General features: G+C 37.6%; 1 protein-coding gene across 2 annotated transcripts in view; it reads left to right on the forward strand.

Moving 5' to 3' along the window:
* The first annotated feature begins 226 nt into the window (after positions 1–226).
* ZNF277 (zinc finger protein 277) overlaps positions 227–16,840 on the forward strand; it is an 83,701-nt gene continuing 67,087 nt past the window's right edge. Inside the window, exon 1 of one of the 2 annotated variants that reach the window (XM_037511751.2) lies at positions 227–355. In XM_037511751.2, coding sequence (XP_037367648.1) covers positions 265–355 — 91 coding nt within the window. In that variant the 5' untranslated portion in view covers positions 227–264. The remainder of the gene's footprint in view (positions 356–16,840) is intronic. The other variant, XM_054692563.1, reaches the window with a different exon arrangement.

The following is a 16,840-nucleotide window of genomic DNA, read 5'->3' on the forward strand; positions in this document are numbered from 1 at the left end:
CCAGCCCTCCCTGCCTAGTGGCCCCGCTGCACGCTGGGAGTTGTAGTTCCCGGCCGCTCCATCCAGGAATGGGGCGTGGCCTTAGAGGTGAGGGGCGGGGCTAGATTTCTCTCCGTAGCTCCTATTGGTCTAGAGAGTGACGGTATGGCGTGGGCGTGGAAGAAAAGCCGCGTTGATGGGGAATTCGCCTCCAACAGCATTCTGATTGGCTCTGAGCAGGCGTCGCCCCGCCCCACGGCCCTAGGGTTCCTGCTCTGCGGAGTAATGGCTGCCTCCAAGACCCGGGGGGCTGCTACCCGAGGGGAGGAGGACGGTGATGACGGTCTTGAGGGTACCGGAGGTGTCAGTTATGACGGTGAGTACGGTACCCGTAAGGTGATTTGTCTGCCTTGAACCCCGACCTGGGGTGTAGGTGATCGCCCGGCGGACCCCGGGAGCCTGCCTGCTCTGGGGCACCTGGGCGCGAGGGGCCTCGCGCGGGGCCCAGTGGGACGGGGTGGGGTTGGAGGCGCCCCTGCTTGGTAGGGGCGTTTGGGGAGGGAAGAGAAAACGGGATGGAGTGGTCTTCCCTCACAGCCGGGGAATCTTGGGCATTTATTTGTCTTGAGTTGGGAGCTCCCAGTTGTGCGGTTGCTGCTGTGTGGGTGTGAGTCAAGTCAGTTTCGCGCCTGTGTCTTTGTAACTCGGGAATGAGCGGCTCTTGCTTGTCGTCAGCGCTTTGCTCCAGGAGGTTTGCTTCGTTGGGCCTCGTGAGATAGGTCTTATTTGGGTTCGGGCGAATTTCTAGTTTCAGACCCGGTCACTACTCTTCACTCAGCAGATTTGCTCAGGTGCTGACTGGAGTGGAAAGTCGCTTGTTGATTACCCCGGGCGCTCTCCAGGATTGAAAGTAGCAGGTCTTCCCAGGCTGGCTCCTTAGAGAAAGGAAAAGGAAATGTTCCTTTGCATTCTTGGCTTCAGAGGAAAACTTGAAGAGATTAAGAAAATCATCACTGCCGATGTCACACTGTTTAACTTTCATGTCCTCTGGTCCACTGTAGCGATACCTCAAAGACCAAACTTTGGAAGCTGCAGGGGAATTGTCTTGAGGATTCCTACCCCCCTTCTTTCAGTCTGTTACCTCTGCCTACCCCCTCCGCCCCCTCCCAAACACACACTTTTTTTTTTTTCTTGATGAGTAATTTAGCACAATACGTTATGTTTTTCTGAAGGACGTGGTTTGGAGCTTAAATTTGGTTCTCAATCCTTGGGGATTTTTTGCTTTTCTTTTTCCGTTTTGTGCATTCATGGTTAAATTGACATTCTTTCTTAAGTTTTTGTCTCAGCAACCAGAGATGAAGTGCAATTTCTCCCCAGTTCCTATCAGTGGAACCCCCTAGCACTGAAATTATTTCAACCAAAGTCTCCTGACTTAAATAGTTATATCCACACCCTAAACATTTCTTTTTGGGGTTGGTCTTATAGTGGTTCTTCTCTAATGGTAATAGAACATTAAGGTTTTCTAGATTCTTCAGAGTTCCAGAGGGCTACTTCTTTAACATTCAAAGATGCTCTCTTTGTTGGATTTATCTTAAAGATTAACTCATTCAAAAAGAAAACTGAGTATATGTTTCCAAAGGTTCACAATGTAGAACATTTAAAAATCATTTTTTAAACTTGTAAAAGTTTTCATTATAGACATTTCAAACCATTCAGCTATGTGGATAACAAGTGACAAATCTGCCTCCACACATTCCTACTCCCAAACTAGCAAGTATTAAGGATTTGATGTGTGTTTTTTCAGACATATTCCAGTATGACACACAACCTATGGTTTTGGTTTGTTTGCTTGTTTTTTATAAAAAAGTGTAAACTTAAAGATCTGCAACGGTCTTTCTCCCAATGATCTGTTATAGGCCACTTCCATATTGGTACATTTGTCCTTGATCCTTTTTAAGGACTGTGCCCATTGCATTTAATTCCATAATTGAGGGGCTGGAGCAGGGGTGAGGGGTTGTACTTCACTCTTAATGAACATAGTGTGGCTTTAATTGTTCAGAATTCTTGTTGTGAACAGCTTTGTATACATATCCGTTCCAAATAGGTGTGTATTTCTTGAGGAATTGCTAAGTCAAAAGTTACACACTTTTAAATTTTGATAGATATCCTGTTTTCCTCTTAAAAGGTGCCAGTATATATTCTTACCAATATTATGTGAGTGTTTTTCCCCATATCCTAACCAACCATGAAGAAATCATCAATCCAGGACCAGCGTTTAAACGACTATTGAATTGCATTGAGTAACTGGTAGAAAGCTTAATTTTAGGTTCCAGTTTATTTTCAACAAAAGTACTGAGCAACAGTGAATGTGCAGTATCTGTAACACAAAAGAATTCTTTTCCCTGATCTAGAAATGCCTAGTATTCTCACTTATTTGTACCAGTGAATGAAAGAGTTAATGGTGGGTCTGTATGTTACTCTTAGAAGTTGTCATTATATCCCCTTAGTAACATATGTATCAGTCTGGACATTATCTAGTTCTTTTCAAAGCCTGAAACCTGATACAAATTTCAGTGGATTTAATGATTTTAAAAGTATGTTTGTTTTTTGTTAAGCAGTCACTTAGGTTATCAAATATGTCTTTCCTGTAAAATCACTTATTTCTTCAAAACTACCTCTTTGAAGAGGTGTCCCCCTAACTCTAATTAAATATCAATCTCGTGTTTAATATCCCGGGACAAAAAGGACTTGGAAGTCTTTTTATAGAAATCCTTGCAATTCTACAAGATTGTTGGTAGAATGAGTCGCTGGGTTGTATACTACAGGCAGGTATAGCACCTTCCCTGACACCTGTTTTGCTAAACCTGCTGAGGCTCCATCCCTTTCCAAGAAAGTTCCTGATCTTGTAAGTCACTGATTTCCATACATTTGAACAGTAACTAGGATTTCGTATTTTCCCCTGAAATGAAGAACAGATAGTAAATCAACTCCAGATTTCTCACACTTGGTAACATGTTATTGGTGTTTTTTTCTTTTGCTGTTTTAGTTAGAAGACAGTAAAATAACCTATCTATAGTTCAAAATCGACAAACTTCCAGGAAATTTTTGTGATGGAAGTGATTTCTTTGGACAGTGTTAACCTGTGTTTATACATTGTATTCCCATATTGTACTCTCACAAAGTGAACTCTTTTCTCTGAAAATGCATGCCCAGTCTATGTGATCATAGTAATGTACTTTGGATTTATAATGCTTTTTCTCTGGAGACCTGATTAACTTATCTGCGATGCCAATATAAGAAATGTGGGTAGCAGGTGGTGTCAACTCCTCATTCTTGTATCTCCTATTTTGATAAGTGACAGCAAGCCTTAACTAGAAACCCAGGAAGCATCCTTGATTCCTATCTCGCCCTCAGGTCCTGAGTCTTATTAGCTACCTTGCATGTCTTACTTTTCTGTGCCTGAAAAATCTTTTGAATCAGTTCTTTCTCTTCATCTCTTTAGTCACTATTCTGTTTCCAATCCTCAGAGCCGCTGCTGAATTACCTGTGTCCCCCATCCTCTAAACTTAGGGACCAAAACTTTGTCATATTTTTTTTTAGCTGCCTGACCCACTGTCAGTATTTAATAAATGTTTGACCAGAGCAGAATTCTAGCCTGGATGATTGCAGAACCTTCCTGTTGGTCTCACTGACTCTTGATTTTCCCTTCTTTGTCTGTATTCTAAAACACAGATGTATTCATGAGTGTCACTTCAAATGGTCACTGTAACTCTGATGCCTGTATAATTAGATACAAATTCTCAGTGTGACATTTGAGGGTCTAACCTACTTTTCCAGCCTCATCTTTAATGACCCTGCTTCCCCTCCAAATCTCCATTATAACACATATATCAGACTATCAGTTGGCAGTTTTGTCTACCCCAATAGACTATGAACTTCTTGAGGTCATAAGTTGCCTTATTTTACTCTTATGCATCCATTGATTATCAAGCTGCAGTAAACACTGTTTAACAGTTTAATGCTTAGAATTGATCTGAAATTTGTTCAAAGTGCTCTAATTCTTAAATAGAAGAATTAGCATAGAAAACTGAGTACATGTTTTATGATGTGAAAATTGTGCATACCAACTGGAAAATGCAGAATATCCTCCTGAGTTGATATTCTGTCTGATGTAACCATGGTTAGCATTTTAACATAAGTTTTCAGTATTTTTAAGCAAAGTTTTTTTAATGTTGTTTAGATAATGCTTAAAGTTTTTAAAGAACACTTCAAATTTGTGCTTTATAACCTTGAACCCATAGCTGATTAAACTGCTACATAGATCTTGAAATCTGCCTTCCATTATTGGTATGGCTGTTACCCAGTTTTCCACAGGAAGTCATTGACAGGGACTAAAGAGTCTTATTTCCAGCACTAATGCTTAAGACCAGTCTTGTAATTGACGGGACAGTGGAAAGGGGACTAGACCCTATCTTGGAAAGATTGTATTTGAATTTCAATTCTGACATGTAGTAGCTTTATAATATAGCTTATTGCTTATGCTGGTACCTTTATGAAAATATAAAATAACACCTACCTTTTGGAGTTTTGTGATTATCTCATTGACTTATATTTATGATTAAGTTTTATGAAATCCTGAGTATTTATAAAAGTTCCTTTTATAAAGTTGGAAATCAGTAAATATTAACTGCTTTCAATATAAAGATATGCCTATTTGAGCTAGAAAACTATCTGCTCACTGATTCTGTATTCACTTATGAAGCAAACTAAATTGTGGTGTAACCTAGGGGAAGTTTAGGAATGTGTTGATGATTGCTAAGGCTGCCCATGCATCTCTGGAATTTTGGGGCTGTCGTCTGTTGGTGCTTTGTTCTAGTATTGCAACTATGTGCTCTGAAAGCTTTTTATATTTTTGTCTATACCCTTTCTCACCCCTACCTTGTGAAAGAATAGTGCTGCCCTTTCATACCCAGCTCCCATGTCCCCCCACATACGCCTACATTCAGAATCAGCAAGAAGCTCAGATAATCTTGCATACACAGAAGGCCTTGCGAGGTACAGGACCAAGGATGTCATGGAGAAAAACAATGATAGAAGCTTAGTTTTGTAGGTTTGGTGTAAAGTTCTGAAGGAGCCTGCTTCAGAACATCCTTTTATATTCATCTAAAAATACATGGTACCCAGCTCATAGGATATTAGTGGGAGTTATACTAAAAGTTTTTAGTATTTTTTTTAGTATAGTTTTTAGTAAAAGTTTTTAGTATTTATGATGCTTGTGGTAGCTAACATTTGTTGAGCAGTAACTTTTGTTAAGTATTACTTCAAATGCTTTTACTGGTTTTATTTATTTCATTCAAATCCTCACAACATCCTTGAGGTAGTTGATGATGTCTCCTTTTTTATGTACAAATGAGGAAACTGTTGCAGAGAGGCTTGCCCAGGTTTGTGCAGTAACTGAAGAACTGTTCTCCTACTTATTAAACTACTGATGTCTCACAGTAACTAAATTCCATTATATGAGGTCTGACACAGACTTTCCTTAAACACAAATATGTTCTAAAGTTAATGTTACTGTGGAAAGGCAGCATAGTATAGAGAAAAGAGGGTGTGTGTACATTTTCAAGTCAAGCCGTCTAATGATCAAATCCTGATTACATGCCAGCCACAGACAAGCTAATGTACCTGTATGCCTCAGTTCCTCTTCTGTAAAATCATATTATGTCATATATCATATCATCATGTCTTGCTGGAATTTTGAAATGATTAGTTACATGATGCATACAGTTGCCTAGTCTTCAATAAATGGTGATTTTTTTTTCCAGTTATAAGTTTAGAGACTTCTTTAGCATGTGTGCCAGAGGCAACACATGCATTTTGCCTGGTACCACCTTAATGTGACCTTTCCACTTCACAACCAGGTTTCTTTTGAGGAATTTTTTAGGTAATCGAAGTGTTAAACACTTAAGTTATATATACTTCTTATTCTCGTGATATAGACCTCCCATTCATGCAAAGGAATAGCACTAGTCTTCATAACATGTATCATACACTTACCATATTGAAAAATTGAAGATGACATTGATCAGTCATACTTTCTTCTATACATAAATACATGTGTTTATAGAAATAAAAATGTGCATAAAATGCCTTCTCTAGGAATTAAATCTTTAAACACAGCTTTTAGCTGCTTTTAGAGAACTTTGCCACAGGTTTAGTGTTCAATTCTGCTATGATTTATTTAATAAACTCATCAGACTCTGAGTGCACTGGCATTTCACTGATGTTATTTTAAAGATTTACCATCGCCTGCTGAAACAAGTGTGTTCTACTGACCTCGTTGACTCAAAAGTGAGCAGGGCAGCTTTTTCTAGAAGCGGTGATGCATTTGACCAATCATTCTTCTGCCTTGCTTTACATCTCAACTAATGCTCTTTGTGACCATTAGTGTAGCACTGATTTATAAGATACCAAACTGGAAATAGGTGCTATCTTTAGATCCAGGAACCAAGTAAAGTTTTCTAGGATGAAACAGGGCTTAATACCTTTGCTTCATTCTTGTGGAGATCAACAATTGTGGAATGGTAAAGCAGTAGAGTATTTTAAGTGATATAAACGGATATGATATACAATTAGACTTTATGTGTAGTTTATCACTACATTAAATAAGTGTGTGGAAGGGAAAACTAGATTTGGAGTCAAAAAACCCAAATTCTGATCCTACATTTGCTGCTTTTTAGCAGTGCAAATTTGGGGGGAAATCATCTAATCTCTCTGAGCAGCATTTTGTCATAACTATGCTGCAATGAATTACCTTGCTGATATTACTAGGAGGATAAGCGAGGCTATGTATATGCAACGTATGTTTTGGACATACTGTGAAAATATAGGAATTAATGATACTGATGTTGAGGGTCTGTCACAAGAGGTAATGGTAAGTCTTTGGAATTGGACAAACGATTCAAAGTTAACTGTCAGTTAAAACCTGCATGATCTTGAACAAGTCATATGACCTCATTATTATTAGAACAACTACTGCTACTGCTACCCCAAAAGTCTGGATTGACCGTAAAATTACAGACTAATCTATGTCAGAGTGTCCCTGATTTTATATTATGTTAACTCTTTAAGAACAGGGACTGTCACGTATGCCTTCAGAGCACCTCATCTTCTGCGACATGACACATGATGGCATTTGGAATCAGTTGAATGATGACTTGATCACCTCCATGCAGGGTGTTGTATGGAGGTGTTGGTGTGGGTGTTGTTGGGCACAAATTAAGAAGAAACCCAGGGCTTATCCATGAGAACATTTCAGCGTCCTTGGTAAGGCTAGGCATTCACATTTACCACAGCTAATTGGAGAGCCCTTTCTGTTTCCTTAATATAATGTGGGAAGAAATGGATACATTTGCATCTGTAATTTGCATGCATTAGCTGAGGAACTGAACATAGTAAAGTTTTTAAATGTGCTTATTTTCAAAGAAAGGAATTGTAGGCTCTGTCTTCTGGTTTCCCTAACACTGTCCTCATTTCATGTTTTGTTTTCTTAATTGAAAGATCAACACTTATGCAATAAATACAGAGATTCTGCCTTAAAAACACCTTTTAAAGTGTTTTTATCTAAAAACTCAGATTTATATTTGAGAGAAAAATCTTAGAATTGTAATTGTGGTCACTTATTTAATGCAATCTCCTGTTATATAACAAACTACTGTTCACTAATAATAGCCAATTAGAAAAGAAAATATCTTTTACAGTTAATCTTAATTACCACTATAAAGCAATTAATAGCAGGAGCTGTTACTGAACTATAACATAACATCAATCAAACTATCTTTGCTACAGCACCATACAATTTAATTTCCACAAATGGAGGAGCAGAGGGAAGGAAATAAAGGTGAAAAAGAGTGAAAGCTACTGTTCTTACAAACAGTTTATGAATGGATTTTAAAAACTTTATGAACACGGACCCACCTATAAAGGAAAGTAATGCTAATAATCTTCTGGAGTTTGAGTTATTTTTTCTGGCAGCAATGATCATTATATTATTTAGTGGAAACTTCACTTGACAAGGAGTCAGAATACCTGGGCTTTTTAATTCCACTACTGCTTCTGACTGACTCTGATATTAGAGAAGTTATTTACATTCATGATTAAGATTTCCTAGTTTGGGGCCTCCCCCGTGGCACACCGGTTGAGCGCTGGGCTGCATAGCTGCCTGCAGCCTCTGCAGTGCTGATTCCATTCCCGGCCGCCGGGCGAGGGTCCCACATGGCGCGACAGACCTCTCCTGTCTCGCCCGCTGCTCCCCTCAGCAGTGTATTTCATCAGTCTGCCTGTTCTGTTCCCCACTCTGGCTCTGGTGAATTCTCTCACCCTCCCACCTTCTGACTGTACCCAGTGCTTATATAAATAAATAAAAATAAATCTTTAATAAAAAAAGATTTCCTAGCTTGTAAATGAGAGAATTCATCTGTATTAGCGTCCTTCAATTATATCCTCCAAATATCAAAAAGGAGCCCATTTTATACATATTCTAAAGCCTGTATGGAAAGAAAAAATATGTCTGTGTATACCCTTAAGAGCTAGGTGCACATGTTAAGTGTCACTAATCAGATTTATTGAGAGAGGAAATTGGTAGAGAACCACTGTAAGAGATGACTTCTAGGGTTTCTTAATCCAAAGGATGTATCTTATCTCCCCCTACCATTTTCTTTGCCATTTGTGATAAATCATACAGTTCTTAATGCTAGAACTGAGACTTAGTTCATTCAAATAATTTTTTTATGTATCTGCTATATGCAAGCCTCTATATTTCTTCATACTATAGAATAGGAAGATGAAAACAAGTAGATCTTGCCATCAGGAATCTTATGGCCTGAGAAGCAGTGCAGGAATAACTGTCTTACAAGGTTGGAAGCGTTAAGGACCATCAGAGTGATCAAGATGGAGTTGAACAAGAAAGAGTTAATACTGGGCCTTGACGTTGAATAGTATTTGGACATGCCAAAGGAAGGAAAGGTAGCAGGCCTAGCCCAAGAGTACAGATAGGTGGAGAGAACTGATAACACGTAGTGTTAAAAAAAAAAAAAAAAAAACAGAATGGACAGTAATTAAAATGGTAAAAACAGATTTTACTCTGGAGTATTGCAGTAAAGGGAATGAGATCTCCTGTGGGACTGAGTTCAATTCCAAATACAGGAAGCAGGGAGAGATACATGAAACACTGGGGGGATTCTGGCTAACTTGACAAGATTCTTGCTGAAGGCAGATCAGGGTGATGAACCTGTAGGATGGTAGAAGAAGAGAAACTGCATCTGTTATGGGGGATGGCGGATTTTCTTTAGACTAATTCAGCAGGATTTTTGCTAAAACTAGGCTATGCATGTCTGAAAGGACAGTCTAGAAGAGTGTTCAGAGAAATCTGGCTAAAGTTTGGCCAGGGAAAGAGTCTTTGTGAGTAGCAGTATCACAATAACAAGTGAACTGGACTTTAAGACCAGGAGTAATTACCATTCAAGTAATTAAATGGCCTTAAGAGAAACAAGAGGACATGGATTCTGGGTGAGGCATCAAGTCAGACAATTTATAGAATCAGGAATTACTAGAAGAGAAATACCAGTTGAGTCTTGGTTCCAAGACATTAATCATATCCCCGATAGCTAGCTTCCCAGACCTAGGTGGAGGTGAGGCCAGGTAGACTGGGTTGATGGCAAGTTCATTGCCTTGAGGTTGGAGCAGAGTCAAACCTCTAGTGAGCTTGGGACACCTGCCATGCTGAATGGCAATATTGGCAGCGACATAGCTCTAGGCAAGTCATTACAGTCACCCATATGGCCATTGAACTGCTAACCCCAAGCTCATTAATCCTGAATAATCAGCCAGTTGTAATATAATTCTTAAGTATAAGGTGATAACACCCTTTCTTTTTCTTGATCCCTAGATACATGGAATTTGCTGCTGTAGATAAAGATTCCCATTCTTGTTCTTTTTTCTTTGAAGAGGAAAATAAATGAAGAAATGTCTTCATTTATTGACAGAACAGATTTAATTAAAATGTTTAGAATTTCCCTTACCCCTTTGTATGGTGTTTTTATGTATCAGTAGTTATAGCTGTTTCCGTCAATAGAGCACAGTCCTATTTTTCTTTCTTTATGTGAAACTCAGAGTACATCCAGCCATACCAATTTGCTTGTTCTTAAAGCTTAAATGAATTAAAAATGAACTAAACCTATAAGTAATGGACTGAAAAGAAATTCGTTTCTTTGTCATCCAGCATTTGAGATATTTCATAGAAATTTCTGTTATTGTTTTTGTTCATCTGTATGACTCATCAGGTAGAGCTAAAGTGAATTTAGTTTGTGCCATTTGTGTTTTGGGGGCTGTTACTTCAGGACAGCAAATAATTATAAGGCAGGTAAGTATTATCATACTTTTTAATCCAAAAAGATTTTCATGATCAAATAAGTTGCAAATACTGAACTATAAAAGTTATCAATACATAGCTTTCTTACTTCAGGATTTTTGTACATAAATTTGTTCAAGAGATAAATATTATTTCGTATTTTCCCAAATATTTGACTTTGCTACCTTTTTCTCAAATAGTATCTATTAACATTTCATGGGATACTAGTGTTCCATGGAATTGTATTTAGGAAATACTAACCAGGGTTACCTTCCCCAGATCATATTAATGAAGAGCTTAAATATCCCAAACAGCTATACCTGTAAAGATATTGTTCACCCTGTGTCTATAATAGTAACCATTGTTATTCCTCTTTATAACTTTCCTGTTTTACTTCATGGGGGGAAAATAAATGTACCAGTTTAACTACAAGACAAAACAACAAACACAACTATTTGTTCTGCCTTAGAGAGATATGACATCTTCTATGGAACATTTTACCCCATTACATCCAGAAAGACAGTTCTTTTGAAAATGTCCAAAGTAGTATTTAAATAAATATTTGTCTAAACAGAACCCACCACTTTAGCACAACATGAGAACATTTACTCTTCCAGTTGTGTCTTCTGTTTATTTTAGTGTCCAAGTGTTCCCAAGTTACCAGTTTATGACCAATGAGTTTCTGACCTACTGTTCCAGAGCATTCAAGCTTGTGCTTCTTCTTAGTAGGTAACCATAGCTATTTAATGCATTATTTAATGTTATAAAATTTTAATTCACATTCCTCTATCAGCTTTCATTGCTTTAAGAATGTAGGTTAGTTGAAATTTTTTAATTGCCTGTGTGTGGTATCATCGTGAGAAATGTCATTTTCTGAACAACTGTTTGTTAATGAAATGATGAGTCTCTTATATGTAAAATTCACAACTAGTGTGATATAGAGGAATTTTTTTAGTGCACATTTTTTTTCTAAAAAGCTTAGAAATGATTCATGAAACCATTGTTATTCACTTCTAGTTTGCAGTATTCAGAGCCAATTGGCAAGTCTCCGTTTCTTCAGGATTCTCACATTAAATATGGTTTCAAAGTAGACTGACTTAGGCAAGCAGCATATAGGTGAGATAACTAGATTGTTCTCGTTATCTTATCACTTTTTCCTAGAATTACATGTTTACTAATATCCCTGTGATGCCACGTTAATGAATCATATTCTGAATTCAACTTCTTTGTGGATAATTATCAAAAATAATTATGATATTATTAACATTCGCTAATCCGTGGACCTGCTGTGAAAATCACACATATTTGTGAAAATTCAAACACATTTTCATCTACTTATGGGCATCATATCTTTTTATTTTTACAAAAATTTCCATCAAAAATTCAGAAATAGCAGAAGTAAAACAAATGAATCACAAGTGATATGACATGAAATAAATCACACTCCCAGAATTTCTGTTTTCTCATAACTAATTAACTTACAAGATAATACTGAGGTGTTTAAGTATGATTTTATAAAGTTTTAAAATATTATATAAATTCAGAAGTGGTTATTAATATCTTGCATGAAGTGACTGTCTTTGATTTACTGACCATTTACTATCCTAACTATGTAATATGTAGAATGAATAGCTTCTTCCCCCCTTCACACAGTCACTTATCAGACACAGATCAAATATTTGATAAACATTTAGATGAAGTGATAAGTTTTTTCAGAAATGTTTTAAAAGGACAAGACACTTTCTGTCATCTTTTGAGGTTGTAGTCTAATAAGAGAAGAGACACACATATCAGTAACTAGGTTAAATTCAGAGTAAATGGATAAATAGGAAGAGGAAATATTTGCTTGAAATGGGTGATTATAGTTAGCTTTATGGGAGAAATGAGAGCAAGACCAGAGGGCTAGGAAGGACTGCAGCAGGCATGCATACAAAGAACCTGAGCCTTGATTAAAACCTGAGCTTGCATAAAACCAACATGCAGAAAAGAGAGTATAGTATCATCTAAGGAAATACTAGAAATTCTGCTTAAAGCTTAAGGCACCAGAAAGCAGTAGTATGAAATAAGACTCCATCTACAAACCAAGTTATAAGGACCAAGGAGCTTTCCAGTGCTCAAGCCTGTATTTATATGGATATGGATATTTCATAGATTTGGATCTTTGTTCTCCGTCAGACCAAATGTTCTCTCAAAGCTGCTGGTAATATCTCAGTTAAAAATGAGAAAGCACACAGACAGTTCTCCCTTAAAGATCAAAAGGACACCTTTAACCTTCTCAGGCACAAGTTTCAGCAAGCATTTATTGAGCACTAATTCTATACTAGGCCCAGAAGGCACCAAAAAGAACAAGACAAAGTTCCTGCCCTGAAGGAGCCACTTATATAGTGGAAGAAAATAATGCACAGGTGCAATAAAAAAAATCACAAAGAGGCAGTGACATCACTCTTCTGTGTTACTAACCCATCTGGGAGGTTAGGGTAGGATTCACTAGGAGGTGATAGCTAGGCAGAGTTCTCTGTCAGGTGTCATGGGTGAGATAGATTTTCTTGATAGAAGAAGCTGCACCAGAAGAAACTTGGAGATGCCCTACACTTGCATTCAGTCGCATTTTAAAATGACTTAGTGAATGAAGTAGGAATAAGGCTAGAGAGGGTGGCAAGAACTATAATACAAAGGGCTGTAGGTCATGCAAAAGAAGTTTATCTCTTAACGTAATAGGGAGTATTTTAAATGGATAATATGGATCAGATTTGCTGGAGGAAACAGCCTGGGGCACTCCTAATGTGAAGATGCATACAGAGGCAGTGCAGGTAGTTAGGAGACTGCTGTTAATAGAGCATGTTCCTCCTTACTGTATGCCAAACTAAATAAGTGTTTCTGAAATGTGTAAACCGTCATGTAGCCTTCCAGCTCAAAAACCAGTTATGATTTATCTCAGCTTGTAGGGAAAAGACCACAGTGAAACTATCTCATTCAGAACTCTGCATGTCCTGCCTCTGCTGATTTAATCTGCCATTTCTCAACCACAGACATAGCTGAGGGTTTTCATTTTCTGCTTTTTTTCCCCCTGATTTATACTTGTAACTACTTCTAAAGTGAGTTCCACATTAGAAGAATAATCTCAGAGACATAGATGGAAGAGTTATGCCTTTTCATTGAGTGCTTGCTTGACTTTGTCATATGGAACTCTTCACTTTTAAATTTTATTTTCCCAGTGAAAGTAAATTTGTAAGTTGTGTTTTATTTTGATTATTTCTAAGGAAATTTTATGGTTGATATCTTTTCCACAATAAAAATAAATGGCCATATGACCCCTGCATTTTTTTTTTTTTTGGATCCATGGCAAGTTTTACCAAATACCTCTAATTAAGCTTAAGGTTTTATATAAATCTTGTTAAGTATTTTCAAATAAGAGCCCTCATCATTTGGGAGTGAGTGATTGTGTATCTTTGAAGCTGTGTAGATATATATAGGTGTATATACATATATATGTATGTGTATATATAGATACACATACATAAATATATATGTAAAAAATGTCAACTTGTTTTAAAATGTTGATATGCTAATTAGAGTGAAGTTTAATCTGATAAAACAGAAAGAGGAGGGCCTCCATGGCAGCACAAGGGGTTAAGACGCAACCTATGAAGCTATCCGCAGCCACTGTAGCACGAGTTTGATCCCCAGCCAGGGAGCTACCCACATGGCGCAGCAGACCTCTCCTGTCTTGCCCGATGCTCCCCTCAGCAATGTATTTCAGTCAGTCTGCCTGTTCTGTTCTCTACTCTGTCTCTGGTGAATCTTCTCACCCCCCCAACACATACACCTCTGGCCTGTACTCCGGTTCTTGTATGCATAAATAAATAAATCTTAAAAAAAAAAAAAAAACAGAAAGAGGAAATGGTGGTTTGTTGCTGTAATTTTTTTCTTCATGAAAACTTACATATCTACTGCAAATGTTCTATTCTGATTTAGCACAGCTGGTAAGGCCAAGGTCACCCTTACCCAGTTTTCAGAGGTATTTAATCTTCCACCATAGTACTTCATTTTAATAGTTTCCTAAGCAGTTCAGTTACTTCTGAAGCCTCTGATGAATGTCATCTCATGCTAATAATGAAATGTAATTTTTCAGGTTGTTTTTTGGCTCTCCTTCCATTTCCCCATTCCCCATTTTTTTCCCACTTTGATAATTTATTATTATAATGAATGGATTGCTTCAATGCTTCTGAATTTTTTCTTTTTCTTTAAAATTTCTTGTATATGAATGACATCTCCTTTCATTTCTGAAAGTAAGCAAACATCAGCATGGTACTATTTTCTGTTGAGACAACCATAGAACTTACCTAATTCAAAAAATTTTTAATTGGTCATGAACACTTTATCCTACATTTTTCTTCCTAATATCAAGTGTATTTACCTAAAATAGCTAATTTGAGATGATAGACTAGACTAAATAGTCTATTATTTCAAAAAACAAACAAGATAGTAGGTTCCACTTCATTAGGAAAGAAAATTGGTATCAATTTGAAGTATTCTGAGCTTTCTTCAGTTAGCTTCTTGGTGAAACTGGCAACAGTATCCAGGAACTTCCTTCTCCAAAAAACTCTTTTTCCCTCTTAACTACAGTGATATTTAAAGCCTTTGTCTCGTAAGTGTCATATATTAAAGACTGGACAGATTCTTTTTAAAAGGGAATAATGCAATGGGGGGGCAGCTAAAACAGGTATTGGATATCCTTTGGTTTGGATTAAAATCTATGGGGAAGACAAACAACACAAATTGCAAGAAAAAGGAACAAGGTATCAATTAGATAACAGAAGAAACCTTGTGAAATCAAATAAAATGTGTTCATTTGGAGAATTAGAACAGTCTGTCTGAAATAGCTTGTAGGTTAACATAAATCCATGTAAAATAATGCTCTGAATTTTTAAGTATTCTCTAGTGAAGAGCTGATTTGCCTACTTTGAATTAATTTGAAAGCCAGATTATGCAAGAAATGAGAATTAAGACCTCTTCTCTGAAGTCAATGGAAGTGTAGCATTTGTATGTATACAAGCAATAACACACACTAGTTGATGACAATGTAGGCATTGTAAGACTGGGCAAGAGTTGACACTGCCTTCTAAGGTATCCTTTTCTCAAGATCCCCTTGAGTCTTGAATCTGAACGACAATTTAATAGCAGTTTTGTTGTCAGACTGATTGTGCAGCAAATGTTTTATTCAGTGTCCTTCTGAAAAAATGCAGTGATGCTGTTGTTATCCCATCAACCTCACTGCACTGAACTTTTGTCTATAGTCAGTGGTGTACCTTGTAATCTTCCAAGTGTTAGCTGGTGGTTCTGAAAGCTAAAACTTAGTGGAATGACCCACTCCCATTAACTTGGCATATTCTGAGAAAAGCTTATCATCTTCTGACCTGTCTAACCCTGACTCATTTATTCTCTCTGCCTAGAATATTTTCTCCCTGCCTTTCTATTTTGCAGTCCTTACTCATTCCTCAAGGTTTAGTTTAAGCATTACCTTTACTTTTTCTATGAAAACTTTCCTTGTTGACCCCCTTGCTTCCTCCACCCAAAATAACCCAGCACATCGTCATCTTATGCTTCATTGTTGTTGTTTTGTTTTTTGTTTTTTGTTTTTTTTTTTTTAATTCCTGTTTTGGGATTGTGACTGTGAGATATATTTTGGCCTTATATCTCTGGTTCAGATGTCCATAGAGTGATGTAGATGTCATTCCTAGCTGACCATAAGGATGGGGTCTGCATCTGCCTGCTGTCTGTCCAGGGCTGAAGTTCAGTTGACCCTGGTTCCATCTTCTCTCTTCCTACCTCTTAGCTACTGGAGGGTTTTGTCCTTACAGAGCCAATACTTCCCTCCTCAACCCTCCCCACATCATTAGCAAGTTATATTTTCTGCAGCATTATTCCCTGCTTGATCTCATTTTATCACCCCAACTGCATTTAGGTGATGAGCAAGTTACGAAACATAAGCATAAGTAGCACTAGTTTTTAGCAGCATGCTGTCATTGGAACCCCTCTCTCTATTTTCTCTTACTGTGTTGTCATTATACTGCAACACAAATCCTCTCACACTACCATTCTTAAGTAACTGCTTTGAATGATTAGCATTTTTACTTAGTATGTATGTTATAGGAGGTAGTCTCACTCTGTCGTTTTTGTATATGACATCCAGTTTTTCCTGTATCATTTGTTGAAAAGACTCTTTTTTTTTAAAGCATGCAAGAACTGGGGTACAGGCCAGAGGTGCAGAGGGTGAGAGGATTCACCAGAGTCAGAGTGGAGAACAGAACAGGCAGATTGACTGAAATACACTGGTGAGAGGAGCAGCGGGCAACACAGGAGAGGTCTGCTGTGCCATGTGAGCTCACTGGCCAAGGATCGAACTCGTGCTGCAGTGGCTGCCGATAGCTTCATAGTGCTGAGACTTAACCCCTT

Source organism: Talpa occidentalis, unplaced genomic scaffold, assembly GCF_014898055.3.
Source record: "Talpa occidentalis isolate TD23 unplaced genomic scaffold, MPIMG_talOcc4v2.1, whole genome shotgun sequence".
Lineage (NCBI taxonomy): Eukaryota > Metazoa > Chordata > Mammalia > Eulipotyphla > Talpidae > Talpa > Talpa occidentalis.